Source organism: Pipistrellus hanaki (assembly GCF_964339955.1).
Source record: "Pipistrellus hanaki genome assembly, contig: scaffold_41, whole genome shotgun sequence".
NCBI classification, from domain to species: Eukaryota; Metazoa; Chordata; class Mammalia; order Chiroptera; family Vespertilionidae; genus Pipistrellus; species Pipistrellus hanaki.
The window spans coordinates 442,356-460,948 of NW_028182292.1; the positions used below are offsets into that span (position 1 = coordinate 442,356).

General features: G+C 61.2%; 1 protein-coding gene across 1 annotated transcript; it reads left to right on the top strand.

Moving 5' to 3' along the window:
* Positions 1 to 1,006: 1,006 nt before the first annotated feature.
* SPATC1 (spermatogenesis and centriole associated 1) lies at positions 1,007 to 17,574 on the top strand. The gene is made up of 6 exons (XM_084907125.1): positions 1,007 to 1,282; positions 10,915 to 11,532; positions 11,643 to 11,803; positions 11,945 to 12,143; positions 12,270 to 12,409; positions 16,729 to 17,574. The coding sequence occupies exons 1-6, from the start codon at positions 1,078 to 1,080 to the stop codon at positions 17,056 to 17,058; spliced, it is 1,653 nt and encodes a 550-aa protein (XP_084763251.1). The 5' UTR covers positions 1,007 to 1,077; the 3' UTR covers positions 17,059 to 17,574.
* The last annotated feature ends 1,019 nt before the right edge of the window (positions 17,575 to 18,593 follow it).

The window sequence follows — 18,593 nt, forward strand, 5'->3', positions numbered from 1 at the left end:
CAGGCAGGGGTACAGTCCAGGGTGTCCGAGGAGGGTGGGGGCAAGCCCCCCCCGCCCCCATTGTGAGGTCCAAGTAGAACGCTCAGCTCAGATGGACCCCAGTCCTGGCTGACCTCCAACCTCGTCCTCGCCCCCAACCTCCCACTGGGAGAGTGCCCTCCGGCCTCACCCTGGACGTCACCATCCTCCTCTGTTGGGGAGCGGATGCCCGCAGAGCCCGGGCGGATCATGAAGACACGGCCTCGCCTGACTCCAAGGTCAGGCCCACAGAGGTGTCAGGGTAGGGAACACTTAAAAAAGGAAGCACCATCGGGACTCAGAGGTCTGACTTCTTGGAACCTGATGGGGAATGCGGTCGGGTTCTTGAAGGACCACAGTCAGGAAAATCCAAGGAGCCAGAGAACGGAGGTATGGGTGCGGAGGGGGCCCCGCGGGGGGTTGGGAAGAGGGGAGCTGGAGTCACCAGAAACGGAAACTCCAAGTGATAGGGAGCCAGATGCTTGGACAAGGAAGGCCCTGGGCTGGCACTCAGAGAAAGACTGATCGCGGGGGCCGGCAGAAAGCATGGTCCAGGGTCCAGAGGTCCCTAGGAGGTCCCAGGTGAAGGCTGACAGGCTCCACCTGGGTGTGCCCAAGGTCAGAAGGAAAGGGCACCCTGGCCAGGAGGGAGGTGATGAGTGTTCACTCAGTAGACATTCGCTGGTTACCTACCTACACTGCACCAGGCCCTTTGCCGAATTCTGGGGAGTCCCACAATCCCTGCCTTCAGCACACAGAGGGTAGAACAGCCTTCGTGAGCTGACCAGACGGAGCGTTCTGACACGGAACGCCTCTGCAGAGGAGCCACGGCCTCCAGGGCAGGGACAAGCTTTCCCTGGGAGAGAGGAAGCTTCCCAGAGGGGCCACCATGGGAGCCAAGTTGTCTGGACAGCCTCTGACCTCACAATACCCACTGGGCCAGCCTTACAACTTGCAAACTCTGGCGCCCTCCTCCAGCCCGGGCAAGGCCCGGGGCCCTGGGCAGCCTCCAGGTGCAGTGCCCTCCCGCAGGCCACACCCTTCCCACTGCCCTGGGGCATGTCTCTACTCGCCAATTACGAGGGGCTTCGGCATCAGATCGAGAGGCTGGTGCGGGAAAACGAGGAACTGAAGAAGCTGGTGCGGCTCATTCGGGAGAACCAGGAGCTCAAGTCGGCGATCAGGATGCAAGCGGGTGCCCTGGGCATCAGCGGGTTCAGCAGCGGGGTCGGTGAAGCGCCACCTGGAGCTCCTCAACGCCAGGGTAACTATCGGAGACCTGAAGTCAAGGAGAGCAGGAAGGGAAGGGTGAGGCCGCACTACAGAGGAGAGAGGAGGCTGGGGTCGCGGGAGTCCCGGGGAGAAGGGCACAGATAATAACACACAGGTAGGCAGTGGCCCCTCCAGGGGAGGACACAGGACCCTTAGAATCAAAAGGCAAAATTAGGTAGCAGTCCCCTCCACCTGGCGGGAGGAGCCCAAGAGAGGAAGAGAGAGGGACAGGGAGTTAGAAAAATTAATGAGAGAGAATCATCGATCAGTTGCCTCTTGCACACCCTCCACTGGGAATGTGTCCACAACCAAGGTACATGCCCCTGCCCAGAATCGAACCTGGGACCCTTCAGTCCGCAGGCCGACGCTCCATCCACTGAGCCAAACCGGTTTTGGCTTTATTGATGTTTTACAGAGAGGAAGGAAGGGAGATAGAAACATAGATGAGAGAGAATCATCCATCAGCTGCCTCCTGCCCGCCCTCCACTGGGGATGTATCCGCAACCGAGGTACATGCTCCTGACCGGAATGGAACTTGGGACCCTTCAGTCCGCAGGCTGATGCTCTATCCACTAAGCCAAACTGGTTAGGGCTGTGGTCAGCAAACTGTGGCTCGAGAGCCACATGCGGCTCTTTGGTCCCTTGAGTGTGGCTCTTCCACAAAATACCATGGCCTGGGCGAGTCTATTTTTAAGAGGTGGCATTAGAAGAAATTGAGTTTAAAAAATTTGGCTCTCAAAAGAAATTTCAATCGTTGTACTATTAATATTTGGCTCTGTTGACTAATGAGTTTGCCGACCACTGGGTTAGGGCTTAAGTTTGATTCTTTTTTCTCAATTTAAAAAAATATATATTTTATTGACTTTTTTACAGAGAGGAAGAGAGAGGAATAGAGAGTTAGAAACATCGATGAGAATCATCGGTCAGCTGCCCCTTGCACACCCCCTACTGGGGATGTGCCCACAACCAAGGTACATGCCCTTGACCGGAATTGAACCTGGGACCTTTCAGTCCGCAGGCCAACGCTCTATCCACTGAGCCAAACCGGTTTCGGCTTAAGTTTGATTCTTCATAAAATCCTGGGCCACTCTGGTTTCCTGAAGGGTCGAGCTTAGGGGCTAGGCAAGGCTTTCTGGAGGTGAGCCCGGTCAGCGAGGGGTGAAGGGGGCAGCGAATGTTCCAGGGGGAGGAGCAACATGTGGAAGGTCTGGCCTTGGAGGTGCAGGATTGAAAAGCAGCTCGGTGTGGTAAAAGCCCGGGCTCTGTGTGTGTGTGTGTGTGTGTATGTGTCTGTGCGCGCATGTTGTATATTGAGTGTGTGGTCTGTGTGTGAGAGGGTGTGGGTGTGGGTATTGATGGGGGGAGAGGTAACAGAGCATGTGTGATGTGAATCACCTTTTGTCTCAGCTGTTGGCACATGTGTGCAAGCATGTGAACATGGTGTACAACTGTATGGTCCACAAATGTGTAGTGTGTAGTGTGATGTGTATGTGTATTGTGTGGCATGTGCATGCAGTGTGTGGGGCCAGTATGTGACTAGGATGTGTGGTACTTGTGTATATTATATGAGAACTAGTGACCTGGTGCATGGGATTCGTGCACATTAAAAGGGAACTAATTAGAGGAAATATTTTAATACTGCTATTTGCCCTTTCTCTATGATAGAAATGTCAGAGATGAAAGAAAATTAGCAAAATGTATATAAAAACCTCCCTCCTATCAGAGTCTGGGGTGCACCACGGGACCCAGAATTAAGTCCCCACCCACCCATGTGCACCTCAAAATCTTGTGAGACCCAGACCCAGCTGACCCCTCCCCCAGTGGGCTAGATCCAGATCTGGCCAACCCCACCGGGTGGGGGTGTAACCTGAGGTCCCTTAGCCCAGGCCAGGGACATGGCCTGAGGTTCCCTGTCAAACCCCACCAGCTGGGGGGTGCAGCCTCAGGTCCCCTGACCCAGCCCAGCACCACACAGCCTCAGGTTCTTTTTTCTTTTTTCTTCTTTTTTTTATATTTTATTGATTTTGTACAGAGAAGAAGGGAGAGAGATAGTTAGAAACATCGATGAGAGAGAGTCATCGATCAGCTGCCTCCTGCACACCCCCCACTGGGATATGCCTGCAACCAAGGTACATGCCCCTGACCGGAATCGAACCCGGGACCCTTCAGTCCCCAAGCCGACACTCTATCCACCGAGCCAAACCGGTTTCGGCAGGTTCTTTTTTCTTTTCTTTTTTTTTCTTTTTTAAATATATTTCATTGATTTTGTACAGAGAGAAAGGGAGAGAGATAGAGAGTCAGAAACATAGATGAGAGAGAGTCATCGATCAGTTGCCTCCTGCACACCCCCCACCGGGGACACACCCGCAACCAAGGTACATGCCCTTGACCAGAATCGAACCCGGGTCCCTTCAGTCCCCAAGCCGACGCTCTATCCATTGAGCCAAACCGGTTTCGGCAACAGCCTCAGGTTCTTGCTGATTGCTCCTTAAGTCTCGTTATGGGAACTCAACTTCTGCTGTGGGCACAGCCATCTTGTGTTATGGAATCCCTGCCATCTTATTATGGCATGATGGTCAATTTGCATATTCCCTCTTAATTAGATAGGATGTGTGTGAGTTTGTGGTATGTGTGCCTTGAGAGAGTTGTGAGTGTGGGAAAGTGTATGTGTTATGAAAGTGTGCTATATGTATGGTGTGTGTGACTTTTGTGAGTTGTGTGATGGTGTGTGTGTTTTTATGTGTGATATGTATGAAGGTGTGTGTTTATGCTGTGTGTGCTATTGTGTATGACCTGTGTATGTGTGTGGAGTTGTTTGTGTATGTTGGAGCCAACAAGAGGTGAACAGTGCAGCTGGAGAGGTCGGCAGGCATCAGCTGCCAAGGACGCCAGTGCCACCACACACAGGAGCTCGGCCCATTCCTAAAGGCAGGCGGCAAACACTGGTGATGGCGAAGGGGGAGGAGTCATGTTTGTGCTTCGGGAAGATGATCCCGGTGCTGTGGGGAAAGGAATCGAGGGAGACCAGGGAGAGGCAGGGAGAGGGTTAGGCTGAGGCTTTGCAGTTGTCCAGGTGGGAGAGGAGGGCGTAAACAGCAGTGAAGAAAAAGTGATTCAAGTTATTTTGTAAGAAAACTAGCTGCTTGGATGTGAGGCATGAAAAGGAAGTCCAGAATTTTCTTCAGCTCCTGCTGGGGCTGCTGAGTGATGGATGGCACCACTTCCTGAGACTAGAGACCTCTCCATGCCCATGCCTAGGCAACCCCAGCCCTAAGCCTAAGCCTAATCCTAACCCAGCCAACCTCAGCCCTAACCCTCACCCTACCCCAGCCAATCCCAGCCCTAACCCTAACCCTCACCCTACACCAGCCAACCCCAGCCCTAACACTAACCCTCACCCTACACCAGCCAACCCCAGCCCTAACACTAACCCTAACCCAGCCAATCCCAGCCCTAACACTAAACCTAAGCCTAACCCTCACCCTACACCAGCCAACCCCAGCCCTAACACTAACCCTAACCCAGCCAATCACAGCCCTAACCCTAAACCTAAGCCTAACCCTCACCCTACACCAGCCAACCCCAGCCCTAACACTAACCCTCACCCTACACCAGCCAACCCCAGCCCTAACACTAACCCTAACCCAGCCAATCACAGCCCTAACCCTAAACCTAAGCCTAACCCTCACCCTACACCAGCCAACCCCAGCCCTAACACTAACCCTCACCCTACACCAGCCAACCCCAGCCCTAACACTAACCCTAACCCAGCCAACCCCAGCCCTAACCCTAAGCCTAACCCTAACCCTCACCCTAACTCAGCCAACCCCAACCCTAACCTTAAGCCTAAGCCTAACCCTCTAGTTGCCCCCGAGGCTCTTTCGGGGCCGCTGCCTCCCTTGCCTGTTTTCCCGTGACCAGCCTCCCTCACAGGGTCAGGCTCTTTCTCTCGATTTGCTCTAGTGAACTTGGCCCTCAATTCCTCTTCCTGCTCCCACCCCCCCCCCTCCTTTTCTTGCCCTGGACTCTTGTGCACAGCTTTCCCTCCTGTACCCTCCAGCCAGAGCTCTAGCCCATCCCCACTTAGGAGGAATACCGGGGAGGGGGAGGAGTGCTTGTGGGTGCTCACAGAACATGTGCCAGCCCTCCTCCCCAGCCCAGATAGGAAGAAAAGGGTGAGAGATGGGCGGGGGAGAGGGGGCAAGACAGGTCTTCCCAAGCTACCACACTGTGGCACAGAACTCCAGGGACAAAATCCTAAGTTGAACCCTGACCTTTCCAGGTTGTTACAGGTGCATTAGTCTGATAGGAAGCTAGACCATCATTTAACACTTGGTTAGCTCAGTTGATAGCTTTGAATGATGTTGACATGCAGTATGCGTGTTCTCTGTGCTGTGGCACAGGGTGAGCCTGGGACAGTGGTGGGCAAACTGCAGCTCTCAAGCCACATGCGGCTCTTTGGCCCCTTGAGTTTTTTTTCTTTTTAAAAATATATATTTTATTGATTTTTTTTACAGAGAGGAAGAGAGAGGGATAGAGAGTTAGAAACATCGATGAGAGAGAAACATCGATCAGCTGCCTCTTGCACACCCACTACCGGGGATGTGCCCGCAACCAATGTACATGACCTTGACCGGAATCGAACCTGGACCTTTCAGTCCGCAGGCCGATGCTCTATCCACTGAGCCAAACCGGTTTCAGTGGCCCCTTGAGTTTTTAGCAAAGGCCAGCTTAGGAGTACCCTAATTAAGTTAATAACAATGTACCTACCTATAGAGTTTAAGTTTAAAAAAATTTGGCTCTCCAAAGAAATTTCAATCGTTGTACTGTTGACATTTGGCTCTGTTGACTAACGAGTTTGCCGACCACTGGCCTGGGAGAAGGACCTGCGGTTCGGGAGGAAGAGGATGCGTTCTATTTGGGACACACGGACTTTCCGACATTTGCAGGACGTCCATGCGGTAGTTATGGGCCTGGTGCTCAGAGGAGCAGTCAGGGTGCCAGAGAGAAGGATTCTGTGTTGGTGACAGAAGCTGCAGGAGGCGGCGGTGAGCATCTGAGGACAGAGCACACAGAGCAGATGGAGGAGCCAGTCCCAGTCAGGGCAGGTGGGGGACCTGGCCACGGAGCGTCAGGGAGAGGCAGGCCCAGCCACATGGTGCCGGGGAAGCCTGGACAGTTCCCAGGGACAGGGGCAGCAAATGAAGGCCCAGGAATACGGGGGAGGGGGAGGCGTGCTTGTGGGTGCAGGGAGGGCCAGCAAGGAGTGTGCTAGCGAGCCCCAGCCCGTTGGCTCCGTGCACAGAGCATCAGCCTGCGGACCACAGGGTCCTGGTTTGGTTCCGGTCAAGGCCCTGGTCCCCTTGTTGGCGTTAATGGCCTTGTGGGAGTGATTGGGTGGGAGAGGCCAGGAGTGTGGCGAAGAGGGAGGGAGACAACAGGAGGAAGGCTGGTTCCTGAAAAACCGAGAGCGGCTTTTCAGGAGGGCAGAGACCCCGAGTTTGCTGGTTTGGGGGGAAGGAGCCAGGGCAGGGCAGGGCGGGAGGACGCCAGAAAGGAGCACGACTCCCTTTCTCCCTAAAAATGTCTTTCTCTGGGGGGTGAGGGAGCAGGAGGCCGGGGAAGGGGCGTGGGCGCCTGGGCAGAACGGCTCCGGCTCCCTGTGCCGAGGCCCAAAGGGGCGCATCTGCGGGTCCTAAGGCAGCGCCCGCCTTCTCCGGCAGCATGTGGTGGAGGGAGGCCCCGGCTGAGGCGGCTCAGCAAAGGGGGGTGGAGCTGCCGAGGGACGTGGGGACGGCTGGGCTGCGGGGGTCAGGGAGGGTGACCCGCCCGGGGGTCAGGGAGGGTGACCCGCCCGGGGGTCAGGGAGGGTGACCCGCCCGGGGTCAGGGAGGTGACCCGCCCCGGGGTCAGGGAGGGTGACCCGCCCCGGGGTCAGGGAGGGTGACCCGCCCGGGGGTCAGGGAGGGTGACCCGCCCGGGGTCAGGGAGGTGACCCGCCCGGGGGTCAGGGAGGGTGACCCGCCCCGGGGTCAGGGAGGGTGACCCGCCCGGGGTCAGGGAGGGTGACCCGCCCGGGGGTCAGGGAGGGTGACCCGCCCCGGGGTCAGGGAGGGTGACCCGCCCGGGGTCAGGGAGGGTGACCCGCCCCGGGGTCAGGGAGGGTGACCCACCCTGGGGGTCAGGGAGGGTGACCCGCCCCGGGGTCAGGGAGGGTGACCCACCCTGGGGGTCAGGGAGGGTGACCCGCCCGGGGGTCAGGGAATGAGGGCTGGGGCTGGACTAACTCGCAGGTTGAGGCGGGCGGCCCCGTGGGACCAGGAGCAACCAGGACCCATGAGGCCTCAAGCCCTCCCCTCAGCGTCCTCCTCCCTGGGCCCAGCGCAGCCCCTCTGTCTCCTCAGGACCCCGTCTCCCCTCAGGACCCCCGTCTCCCCTCAGGACCCCCGTCTCCCCTCAGGGACCCCGTCTCCCCTCAGGGACCCCCGTCTCCCCTCAGGGACCCCGTCTCCCCTCAGGACCCCGTCTCCCCTCAGGACCCCCGTCTCCCCTCAGGGACCCCGTCTCCCCTCAGGGACCCCGTCTCCCCTCAGGACCCCCGTCTCCCCTCAGGGACCCCCGTCTCCCCTCAGGACCCCCGTCTCCCCTCAGGGACCCCGTCTCCCCTCAGGACCCCCGTCTCCCCTCAGGATCCCCGTCTCCCCTCAGGGACCCCCGTCTCCCCTCAGGGACCCTCGTCTCCCCTCAGGACCCCCGTCTCCCCTCAGGGACCCCGTCTCCCCTCAGGACCCCCGTCTCCCCTCAGGATCCCCGTCTCCCCTCAGGGACCCCCGTCTCCCCTCAGGGACCCTCGTCTCCCCTCAGGACCCCCGTCTCCCCTCAGGGACCCCGTCTCCCCTCAGGACCCCCGTCTCCCCTCAGGATCCCCGTCTCCCCTCAGGGACCCCCGTCTCCCCTCAGGGACCCTCGTCTCCCCTCAGGACCCCCGTCTCCCCTCAGGGACCCTCGTCTCCCCTCAGGACCTCCGTCTCCCCTCAGGACCCCCGCTCCCCTCAGGGACCCCCCGTCTCCCCTCAGGACCCCCCATCTCCCCTCAGGACCCCCCGTCTCCCCTCAGGACCCCCGTCTCCCCTCAGGACCCCCCGTCTCCCCTCAGGACCCCATCTCCCCTCAGGACCCCCGTCTCCCCTCAGGACCCCCCGTCTCCCCTCAGGGACCCTCGTCTCCCCTCAGGACCCCCGTCTCCCCTCAGGGACCCTCGTCTCCCCTCAGGACCTCCGTCTTCCCTCAGGGACCCTCGTCTCCCCTCAGGGACCCCCGTCTCCCCTCAGGACCCCCCGTCTCCCCTCAGGGACCCCCGTCTCCCCTCAGGACCCCCGTCTCCCCTCAGGACCCCCGTCTCCCCTCAGGACCCCCGTCTCCCCTCAGGGACCCCCGTCTCCCCTCAGGGACCCTCGTCTCCCCTCAGGACCTCCGTCTCCCCTCAGGGACCCTCGTCTCCCCTCAGGGACCCCCGTCTCCCCTCAGGACCCCCCGTCTCCCCTCAGGGACCCCCGTCTCCCCTCAGGGACCCCCGTCTCCCCTCAGGACCCCCCGTCTCCCCTCAGGGACCCCCGTCTCCCCTCAGGGACCCCCGTCTCCCCTCAGGACCCTCGTCTCCCCTCAGGACCCCCGTCTCCCCTCAGGGACCCCGTCTCCCCTCAGGACCCCCCGTCTCCCCTCAGGGACCCCCGTCTCCCCTCAGGGACCCCCGTCTCCCCTCAGGGACCCCCGTCTCCCCTCAGGACCCCCGTCTCCCCTCAGGACCTCCGTCTCCCCTCAGGACCCCCGCTCCCCTCAGGGACCCTCGTCTCCCCTCAGGACCCCCCATCTCCCCTCAGGACCCCCCGTCTCCCCTCAGGACCCCCGTCTCCCCTCAGGACCCCCCGTCTCCCCTCAGGACCCCATCTCCCCTCAGGACCCCCGTCTCCCCTCAGGACCCCCGCTCCCCTCAGGACTCCTCATCTCCCCTCAGGACCCCCGTCTCCCCTCAGGACCCCCCGTCTCCCCTCAGGACCCCATCTCCCCTCAGGACCCCCGTCTCCCCTCAGGACCCCCCGTCTCCCCTCAGGACCCCCGTCTCCCCTCAGGACCTCCGTCTCCCCTCAGGACCCCCGCTCCCCTCAGGACTCCTCATCTCCCCTCAGGACCCCCGTCTCCCCTCAGGACCTCCCTTCTCCCCTCAGGACCTTCTCCCCTCAGACCGCCCCTGTCCCCCTCTCCCTGGCCCCCCTTCCGCTGCCTCAGGACCCCCAGGACGGGGCTAGAGCCGCCTTTGCTCACCATCTACTTCCAGGGCGTCCCGCCTCCCCATTCGGTCTGCAGGCGTCATCCCACCCAGCCTCGGGCTCCGCCCCGCCCCTACGAAGCCCCGCCCACCAGGTCCACCTGATGCTGTAGCTCCGCCCTCACTTCAGGCCCCGCCCTCGCCGTAGCCCCGCCCCAATACTCTAGCCCCGCCTCCACGATGGCCCCGCCCCGGGCACAGCCAGCCTATCAGATTTAGCTCATGTCGGGCCCCGCCCCGCCTCTAGCCCCGCCCCGTGCAGGGCCCCTTCCTACCTGGGTCTCTGCCAGGTCAGGGCCCGCCCCTCCGGCCACCTGTTGCCCCTCTGTCCCTGCGTGGACCGGGTTTCCAGGCAGACCCGGCAGGGACCACGGAGGAGGCGGCTGCACCCCAGTGGAGGCCGGTGGACGTGGTGCGATGGAGGTCAGGACAGTGCAGAAGCGCCCCGACCTGCGCCAAGGGTGGGAGACCCCAGGGGCCACTCAGACTGGTCTGGGGGGAAGAACTGAGCTGCCCTGCTGGGAGCATTGGGGACAGTGAGTCCCTTCCGTTACACTGTTGAAAATACCGTAAATGACACTTGCAAATCTAAAGCACTGGCCTGCCTCCCTTTTTAACCTAAATTGTCCGAGGTAACAAGCAATCCTCCTTGGACACTAAGTAATTCTTACACATAAAATAAATGCAGCGAACCTAAAATTCCCTTTAGGTTTCTGAAACTGTCCTAAAACCCAGGAGATTTCAACTCACAAATCTAAATCAATTACAAATTACAGCCCTTGGCGGGTGCTCAGTGGTTAGAGCATTTGCCCAGGGACTGAAGGGTTGTGGGTTCGATTTCAGTCAAGGGCACACACCACACGAAGCTTCACACCTGTTCTAGCTCTGGCCTCCCTGCAGGTCTCCCCACCTGGGGTGGTGAAGCTACCCCTGCAAGGACGGAGGTCAAGAGGCCGGGCCCCATCCCTCCCCACCAGGGAATGAAGGGGTCCCTCTGACTCTCCCCTCTCCTTGTCCAGGGGTCAGCAGCTTTGTGTGGGGCGCACAGGTGAGGGGTGGGCAGCTGTGGAAGGTCCCTGTGGCTGGGGAGCAGGGGTTTAGAGAAAGGAGCCTGGGAGGAGCAAGGCTCCTTCAGAGGGGCCGGCCCCTGGCCTGGGGTCCCGCAAAGAGGGGAGGCTCAGAGGGGTGGTCAGCTCCTCCGAGGTAGACGGGCACCTTGGTCCAGGCCCCGCCACCGTCGGGAGAAAGCCCTCTCCCGGGGCCCACCTGGGGTCTCAGTGCTTCTCTGTGTCTCCCAGGTGCCTTCCCGCCCCAGGCCCCAGCCGCGGCTAACGAACCCGCCGCGGAAGAAGTGGGGGTGACTGGGCTGCCGTCCACGGCCGACATACTGAACAGCCCGCAGCTCAGCCCCACCGCCGTCAGCATGCTGCTGCCCTCCCTCGGGCAGAACAGCGCGCTCGCCAACCTCCTGGGCAGCCCCCTGGGCCACCACCTCACCAGCCCCTTGGCGGTGTCCATGCCGAGCCTCATCGCCAGCGCTCTGGGCCTGCCCTCCACCGGCTCCCTGACGCCACACAGCGGCTCCATGATGGTGCCCCCGGCGGGCACGCCGACCAGCTCCCTGGGCCTGCCCACCGGCTCCCTGACGCCACACGGCGGCTCCGTGATGGTGCCCTTGGGGGGCACGCCGACCGGCTCCCTGGACCTGCCGACGACCGGCTCCCTGATGTCAAGCAGCCCCCTGGTGGGCCCCCAGTTCACCTCCACGGCCGCCCCTCCAGGTGTTTCTCAGAGCCTTCTGGCCAACCCCATGACCAATGAGGCCTCCCGGGTGCGGCCGGCAGAGCCCCTCCAAGGATCCGCCTCTGGACCCCATCCCTCCCCTGGCGCCACGGGGCCTGCTGCCACCGGCAAAAGTAAGTTGTGGGTACGGGGGGCGGGGGGGGGGGCTCCCCGCCAGGCCGGTCCCTGGTCCAACCTCACCCTTACCCTCCTCCTCTCCTTTCTGCCCCACCTTGTCAACCAGTCCCACTCTCCACCGAGCACCCCCAGCCGAGCCAGGACCCCGAGTCCTTCAGCGTGACGTTCGTGGGTGCGCCCATCATGACCTCCACCCCCATCGGCGCTGTGGGCACGCCGGGCTCCGCGACCACCTTCTCCTTCGGCTCCTCAGAGATCCAGACTCAGGCGGGTGCCCCCCGGGGACAAGCAGCGGCTGGCCTCGTCCCCACCTCCCCAGCTCTCTGCCCCATCCTCCCCCACGCCCCTGATCCTGCTCCCCCCGCCGCCACCCCTCACAGCCCCTCAAACACCGTCCACATGGCCCAGGGCGCCACCCACTCCGCCACCCAGGTGAACCACTCCAACACCCGGCCCGCACCCACCTCCCACACCCCACCCCGCACCACCTCCTCCCCGGCTTCCGTCAACGGCCCACGCGTCTCTGAACCGTCTCGGAAGAGCAACCTGGAACTGGAGCGGAAGCTGGCCCACCGCAAGATCAGCAAGTTCCCCGAGACCCCCCGAGGTCGGTGCTGTCCCGGGGTGGACTCCGGTCTGGGGGCTCCTGGCCACCCTCGGAGACCCCTCCAGGTGCCCGCCTGGGCTATAGACCACGCCACTGCCCACCCCCTCCACCCCTTGCCGTTCCCAGAGCCGAAGCAGCTGGCCTTGGAGAGGTTGGTGGGCGAGATCGCGTTCCAGCTGGACCGCAGGATCCTGTCCAGCATTTTCCCGGAGCGCGTGCGCCTCTATGGCTTCACCGTCTCCAACATCCCCGAGAAGATCATCCAGGTGTGTGCCCGTCTCCCTCCCACTCCCAGCCAGAGGGCCTGCCGGCACAGGGCAGGCTTGGGGAGCATGCTGGCCCCTGAGGGGCTGCTGGGGGCTCTGCACTCCAGCCAGGTGAGCACAGAGTCCCCCAAGGGCGCCTGGGACAGAGCAAGAAGCCAGCAGTGCCCGGAGCATCTACCAGCAGGAGGCCGTGGTCCCCAGCTGCACCGACTCCCCAGAGAACAGGGCAGGGGAGCGGCTGAGCATGGTTCCCCTCGGCCCCTGCAATGGCTCCCAGCCCCCCGACCCCAGACTGGAAGGGGGTGTGCAGTGGCCTTCCCTGGGAAACAGCCCCCGGGGCCGCCGGCGCCTCCTCTAGGCCCCGTGTCTGTGCACCGTCCTCCTGGGGGTGACGGGCAGGAGCGGCTTTGGCTCCAGTGGGCCCATCCTCGCCCAGCAGCACGCTTGTCTTTTCCGGTTGTTAAGGTGCCCTCAGTCTTTCGTTGTCACACGGTGCCCGCCCACCCGCGATGCTCCCCAAGCCCCCTCCGTGGCTCCCGGAATGTTTGTGACTTGTGTGTGACGATTTAGTTAGCCAGTCCAAGCCTCCTCCTAGTTTTCAGAGCTCCCTTCTCATCAGCTCAGTTTCCCACACAGTCATTTTGTGCAGTAATTACGGGAAGCCGCCGATGTGGCAACATCCTGTTTCTGACTCCACGAGGGGCACTTCCTGTTAAGTAGGAAGTGTGTTCCAGGCTTTTAAAAATATCTTTTTTTTTTTTTTAATCATTGAATTCAGAGAGGGAAGGAGAGAGAAACAGCCATGATGAGAGAACTATGGATGGGCTGCCTCCTGCATGCCCTCTACTGGGGATGAGCCTGCAGCCCCGGCATGTGCCCTGACCAGGAATCAAACCCTGTCTTCCTGGTTCCTAGGTCGATGCCCAACCCCTGAGCCAGGCCGGCCAGGCTGCGCCAGGCTTTTGGCCAGGTCAGCCAGCTCCCGGTTGCAGAGGACAGAACCCTCCGAGCTGGTGTGAGCAGGAAGGGTTATGGCGTATGCATGGCCAGAAGCTCCAGGAAGCAGACACCACGGGGCGTTCTCTGCTCTGCAACCAGGAGAAATGCCAGCACCACCGGGGCCTTCCTCATGGACAGACACCCACTGCAGAAACCCAGGTCACAGGGGTGTTGGGAAAAGGTGGCTTTCAGTGTCCAGCCCCTTGAGGTCAGAGGGCACTAGAAGGCTCTAGAACAGAAACCAGATGAGCCAGATTCAGTATCAGGTTGAGAAATTCCCCCTCTTCCTCCTTTGTTGAGAGCTTTTTATTTTTTTTCTTTCTTAATTGTGAACAAACATTGGATTTTTTAGAATGTTTTTCTGTCTCTGATGAGATGACCACATGATTTCCACTCCCTCCCTTTTCCCTTAACACCGTGGTCGGCAAACCGCAGCTCACAGGCCACATGCGGCTCTTTGGCCCTCTGAGTGTGGCTCTTCCACAAAACACCACGGCCTGGGCGAGTCTATTTCGAAGAAGTGGCGTTAGAAGCAGTTTAAGTTTTAAAAATGTGGCTCTCCAAAGAAATTCCAGTCGTTGTCCTGTTGATATTTGGCTCTGTTGACTAATGAGTTTGCTGACCACTGTCTTAACATATTGAGACTCGAGATAAGATATTCTGATCATAAACCAATCCTGGTGTTTGTTTTGTCTCTTTTAAAATATATTTTTATTTCACAGAGGAAGGGAGAGGGGGAGAGAGAGAAACATCCACAGTGAGAATCAGGCTTTGTGCTAAACACGTAACAGAGTGTATTTCATTTGATTCTCAAAACAACTCTTCTAGGCGGGCCCACTGTATTCTCATGACCATTTGACAGATGAGAAAACCAAATTTGAAAATAGCTGTGGCCTCAGGACTCAGTGTCTGACACCTGGCCCCACTCTTCATGTAAGGAAGCCCAGTCCTCGGGGGGAATTCAAGAAAAGTTTTTGAGGTTAATGTTGGTCCACGCCTTGTCCCAGAAGCCAGAAAAACAGCCGTTAGGGAACAGGGGCAGAGAGAAACAGGGGTACAGGAGGATCGGCTGCCTCCCGTTCGCCCTGCACTGGGATCGAGCCCTCAACCCCCCAGACATGTGCCCTGACAGGAATCAAACCAAACCCTGACCCCCTGGTTCATGGGTCTACGCTCTGCCACTGAGACCCACAGGCTGGGCTATTTGTTTCTTGGATTGAGTACTTCATTTTATTTTGCATTTCTTTTGCTTTTAAATGGAGCATTTAGGACTGGGGGAGGGAGGGGGGCAGTAAAAACCTGGGACCACTGTTACTGCGGAGCACCAGCCGGAGTGGACGGTGAGGCAGGGTCTAGGGCCGAGGGAGCGATTCTATCGCTCAGCAGCTGGCGGGGAAGCCCTGTGTCTGCCACCCTGCTGCCGCTTCGGAGAGTGCCTGCATGGTGGATGAGCCCAGCCCTCCCCTCTATGGCCAGACCCCGTCCATCCCGTACAGTGGTCAGCTTGAGCATTTAAAACCACAGAGCCGCCCTGGCTGGTTTGCCTCAGTGGATAGAGCATTGGCCTGCAGACTAAAGGATCCTGTGTTCAATTCCGGTCAAAGGTTGCAGCTCCTCCCTGGCCCGGGCCCTGGTCCAGGTGTGTGCAGGAGGCAACCAATCGAAGTGTTTCTCTCACATCGATGTTTCTCATGGTCTCTCCCTCTTTCTTCCACTCTCCCTAACCATCAATGGAAAAAATATCCTCAGGTGAGGATTAGCAAAATAAAAACATTAAGTTTAATCACACACACACACAGCTCACCAGGGGGCTCCATCCCTCAGGACAGGGCCCTTCCCCCTGCTCTGCTCTCAGCTCCGGGGCGGGGCCGGAGGGGGGTGAGCTCAGAGATGCCCACAGCTCCCCAGCCCAGGGTGTTTGTCTTACTCTTCCCCACATGCTCCCCCTCCCCTCCACTCTTAAAGGGCCACTTCCTAGGGCAGCCCTGGCCTTGTCTCTCAGCCCACACTGCTCTCCAGGGCCCAGCTCCCTGCAGGGTGGGCTCAGCCTGGTCCCCACTGACCTCCTGCTCCCGTCTTGCGATCCGTGCCCTAGACCCTGCGCAGCAGCACTCAGCGAGGGCCCGGGCTGGGCAGGCCGCGGGGTCCTCCCGGCACGGCCCACAGCTGTGCACCCTCGGTGCTCCCTGCCGTCCTGGGTGACAGCTCCCCTGCTCACCCCCCACTGTGGCCTGAGCTACGGAAGTCTTTCCCAGGGGGCCTGGAGAGCAGGCTAGAATCAGAGACAGGAAGTGAAGAGCCGAGCCTAGAGCTCTGGTGTCACCTGCCAGAGGTCAGGGGTCACTTCAGCTGAGCCCAGCCCTAAGCCCAGCCCAGTGCTCTGCTCACATGACCACCTGGCGGGGGGTGGGGGGACAGGAGGGAGGACAGAGAGGCCTTCCTGGAGGAGGCGGTGCCTAAGCCTCTTGTCTGGGCCTTCCCGTCAGGTAAGGAGCCAGCATCTAGCAAGTGGCTGGAAGGGGGCACGCAGGTCAGCCCTGGCCCTAGAGCGGGAGCCGTGGGAGCCACAAAACAGCTCAGGCAGGGACACACCCTATCGGACGTCCACTTCCGACCCTTAGTTCTGCGGGCCTGCCCCCCCACACACACACACACCTGTGACAGGTGCACCCTGTGCAGGACCCGGTGCCAAGGAAGATACCGGGCTACCGCTGAGCATTCGGCTGTGTGTGGGGGGGGCCCTCTGAGCCGGGGGTCATGTGACTGCCCCGGTCATGTGTCCTGGAGGCCACAGCAGGGGAGGGGGGAGGAGGGACCGAATTCGTGGTGAGATGCTATGGAAGGACGCGGCCACCACCTGGCGAGGGTGAGGAAGGCCTTGTAGGTGGAGACGGCCCCCAGCCGCTGCCAGCCCCCAGGCCCAGGCACCAGGAGCAGACACCTGGGGGACAGCAGGACCCGTGCTGGGGCAGCATGGCTGGCTCCGGGCCCTGGGCGGCCATGTCAGCCTCAGAGGTGGGAGTGACGCCAGCAGGGCCTGTGCAGGGTTCAGAGGAGGCGGAGGCTGGAGAGAGGAAGGGTGGGGAGCCAGGAGGAAGCCTTGCAGAGCCCCCAAGTGGCGTCTGGTGGGTCAGGCAACGCTGGGGGCACCCGGCGCTCCCTCGCTGTCCCTTCAACCCCACCTCCCAGCCAGGCTCTGGCTCTCGGTCCTCAGTTCCTCTTGGCCTCAGCTCGGTCCTGAGTCCCCGGGTGATGGATCCGGGGATGGGGCTTAGGGAACCTCTGCCCCTCCCCTGACGGTGTCCCCTCCCTCTTCCCAGGCCTCCCTGAACCCCAATGACCACAAGCTGGACGAGGAGCTGTGCCAGACGCTCACCCAGCGCTACGTGAGCATCATGAACCGGCTGCAGAGCCTGGGCTACAACGGGCGGGTGCACCCGGCGCTGACGGAGCAGCTGGTGAATGCCTACGGCATCCTGCGGGAGCGGCCGGAGCTGGCCGTGTCCGAGGGCGGCTCCTACACCGTGGACTTCCTGCAGCGCGTGCTGGTGGAGACGGTGCACCCCAGCATGCTCACCGACGCCCTGCTGCTGCTCTCCTGCCTCAGCCAGCTGGCGCACGACGATGGCAAGCCCATGTTCATCTGGTGACGTGCCGGCTGCCCGACCCGGCCCTGCCCGCCGGCCCAGCTCCCCACCGTACACATTAAAGATTCCCACTGATGCCGGCCGCTGGGCCTGCCCTCACGCCTGGCCGTGCTGCTTCCTTGGGTGGTTCCAGTGCCCTCTGCCCTTTGCCCGGTCAGTCCTGCCAGCCCTGGGGCAGCTGCCTGGCCAAGGGTGGTGTGTGTCAGAAGGCCCAAGGTTCCCCTGGCCCGGCTGGCCGTGGGCACAGTGAGAGGCCCTGGGACTCCAGGGGAGGAGCAGGAAGCAGGAAGGAGCCCAGTGGCAGGGAAGGGCTGTGGCAGTGCCTGCATGCTGGCGACAGGTTGGAGCGGAGGCCTGGGCACCTTGCAGAAGGCAGACTGGACGCCAGAGGAGGATGTGGCTGCGGGAGTTCCTCCCTCTGGGCCAGGCAGGGAGGAAGGGGGATTCTGGACCCCCTTGAGGGCAGGGGGACCTGAGGGGAGGGAAGGGAACCAGGAGAAAGCCCTCCGTAGACCTGGGCACGGGTGGCCCAGGGGGGTGGGACTCATTCCCAAGGCGGCGGGGGAGGGGCAGGGGAGGCAGGAAGCAGAGGCAACTCCACTGGGCCGCAAGGGCAGAGGCAGGATAGGAAAGCGGGCAGAGCCGAGAGCTCGGCCCCAGGCGTGGCTCAGGGGTTGAGTGTTGACCTGTGAACCAGGAGGTCATGGTTCAGTTCCAGTCAGGGCACATGGCCGGGGTTGCAGGCTCCATCCCCAGTAGGGGGCGTGTGAGAGGCATCTGATTCAGGACTCATCATTGATGTTTCTATGTCTCTCTGAAATCAATAAACATATATTTTAAAAATATGCTTAAAAAAAAAAAAAAAAGCACCTGCTGTAGGGACTGGTTCACAGCTCCAGTTACAAAGGTGGGGGCCCAGCAACATCGGAGGGATGGGGGCAGCTCCCCAGCCTCCACCTGAGCGGTGGGAGCGGGCTCAGCAGGTAACGGAGACGGGCTCTCGTGCCGGGAGGGGGCGGGGGGAGCGGCCGCGCAGGGTGGAAACCAACGGCCCCTGCCCCCCAGGTGGGAAGCTCCGCGGGGTCCAAGAGCCGCCCTGCTGTGCGCCCGGCCTTGGGGGGCTCCGCGGGGCGCGGCTTGGGCGGCGGGTTAGGCCGCTCAGAGCCTGGAGACCATCCCTTCGCTGGGGACCCCTCTTTTGACTCGAGGGCTGGACACCGAGCCCCTGGGAGCCGGCGGGGTAGGATGGAGCACATCCCAAAGTCCGGCAGCCTGAGCACCCGGGCAGTCCCACGCGGACGTGCAGGAGGCAGGAGGGAGCGGGGCGCAGCGCTGCGCCCGCGCCCGGCAGCACCCTCCGCCCGGTGCGGGCCACTCTGCAGCCCCGGTGCCCTCAGGCGCATCTAGTTCCCCATGCGGCCTTCCGGGGCGGGGCGAGGAGGGGCGGGCCGGGGCGGGGCTGCCAGGCGGGTGTCCCTTTCGCTTTCCCTTTGCTTCTCTCCAACCGCCAATGAGACTTCGCGCGGGGGAGAGGGCCG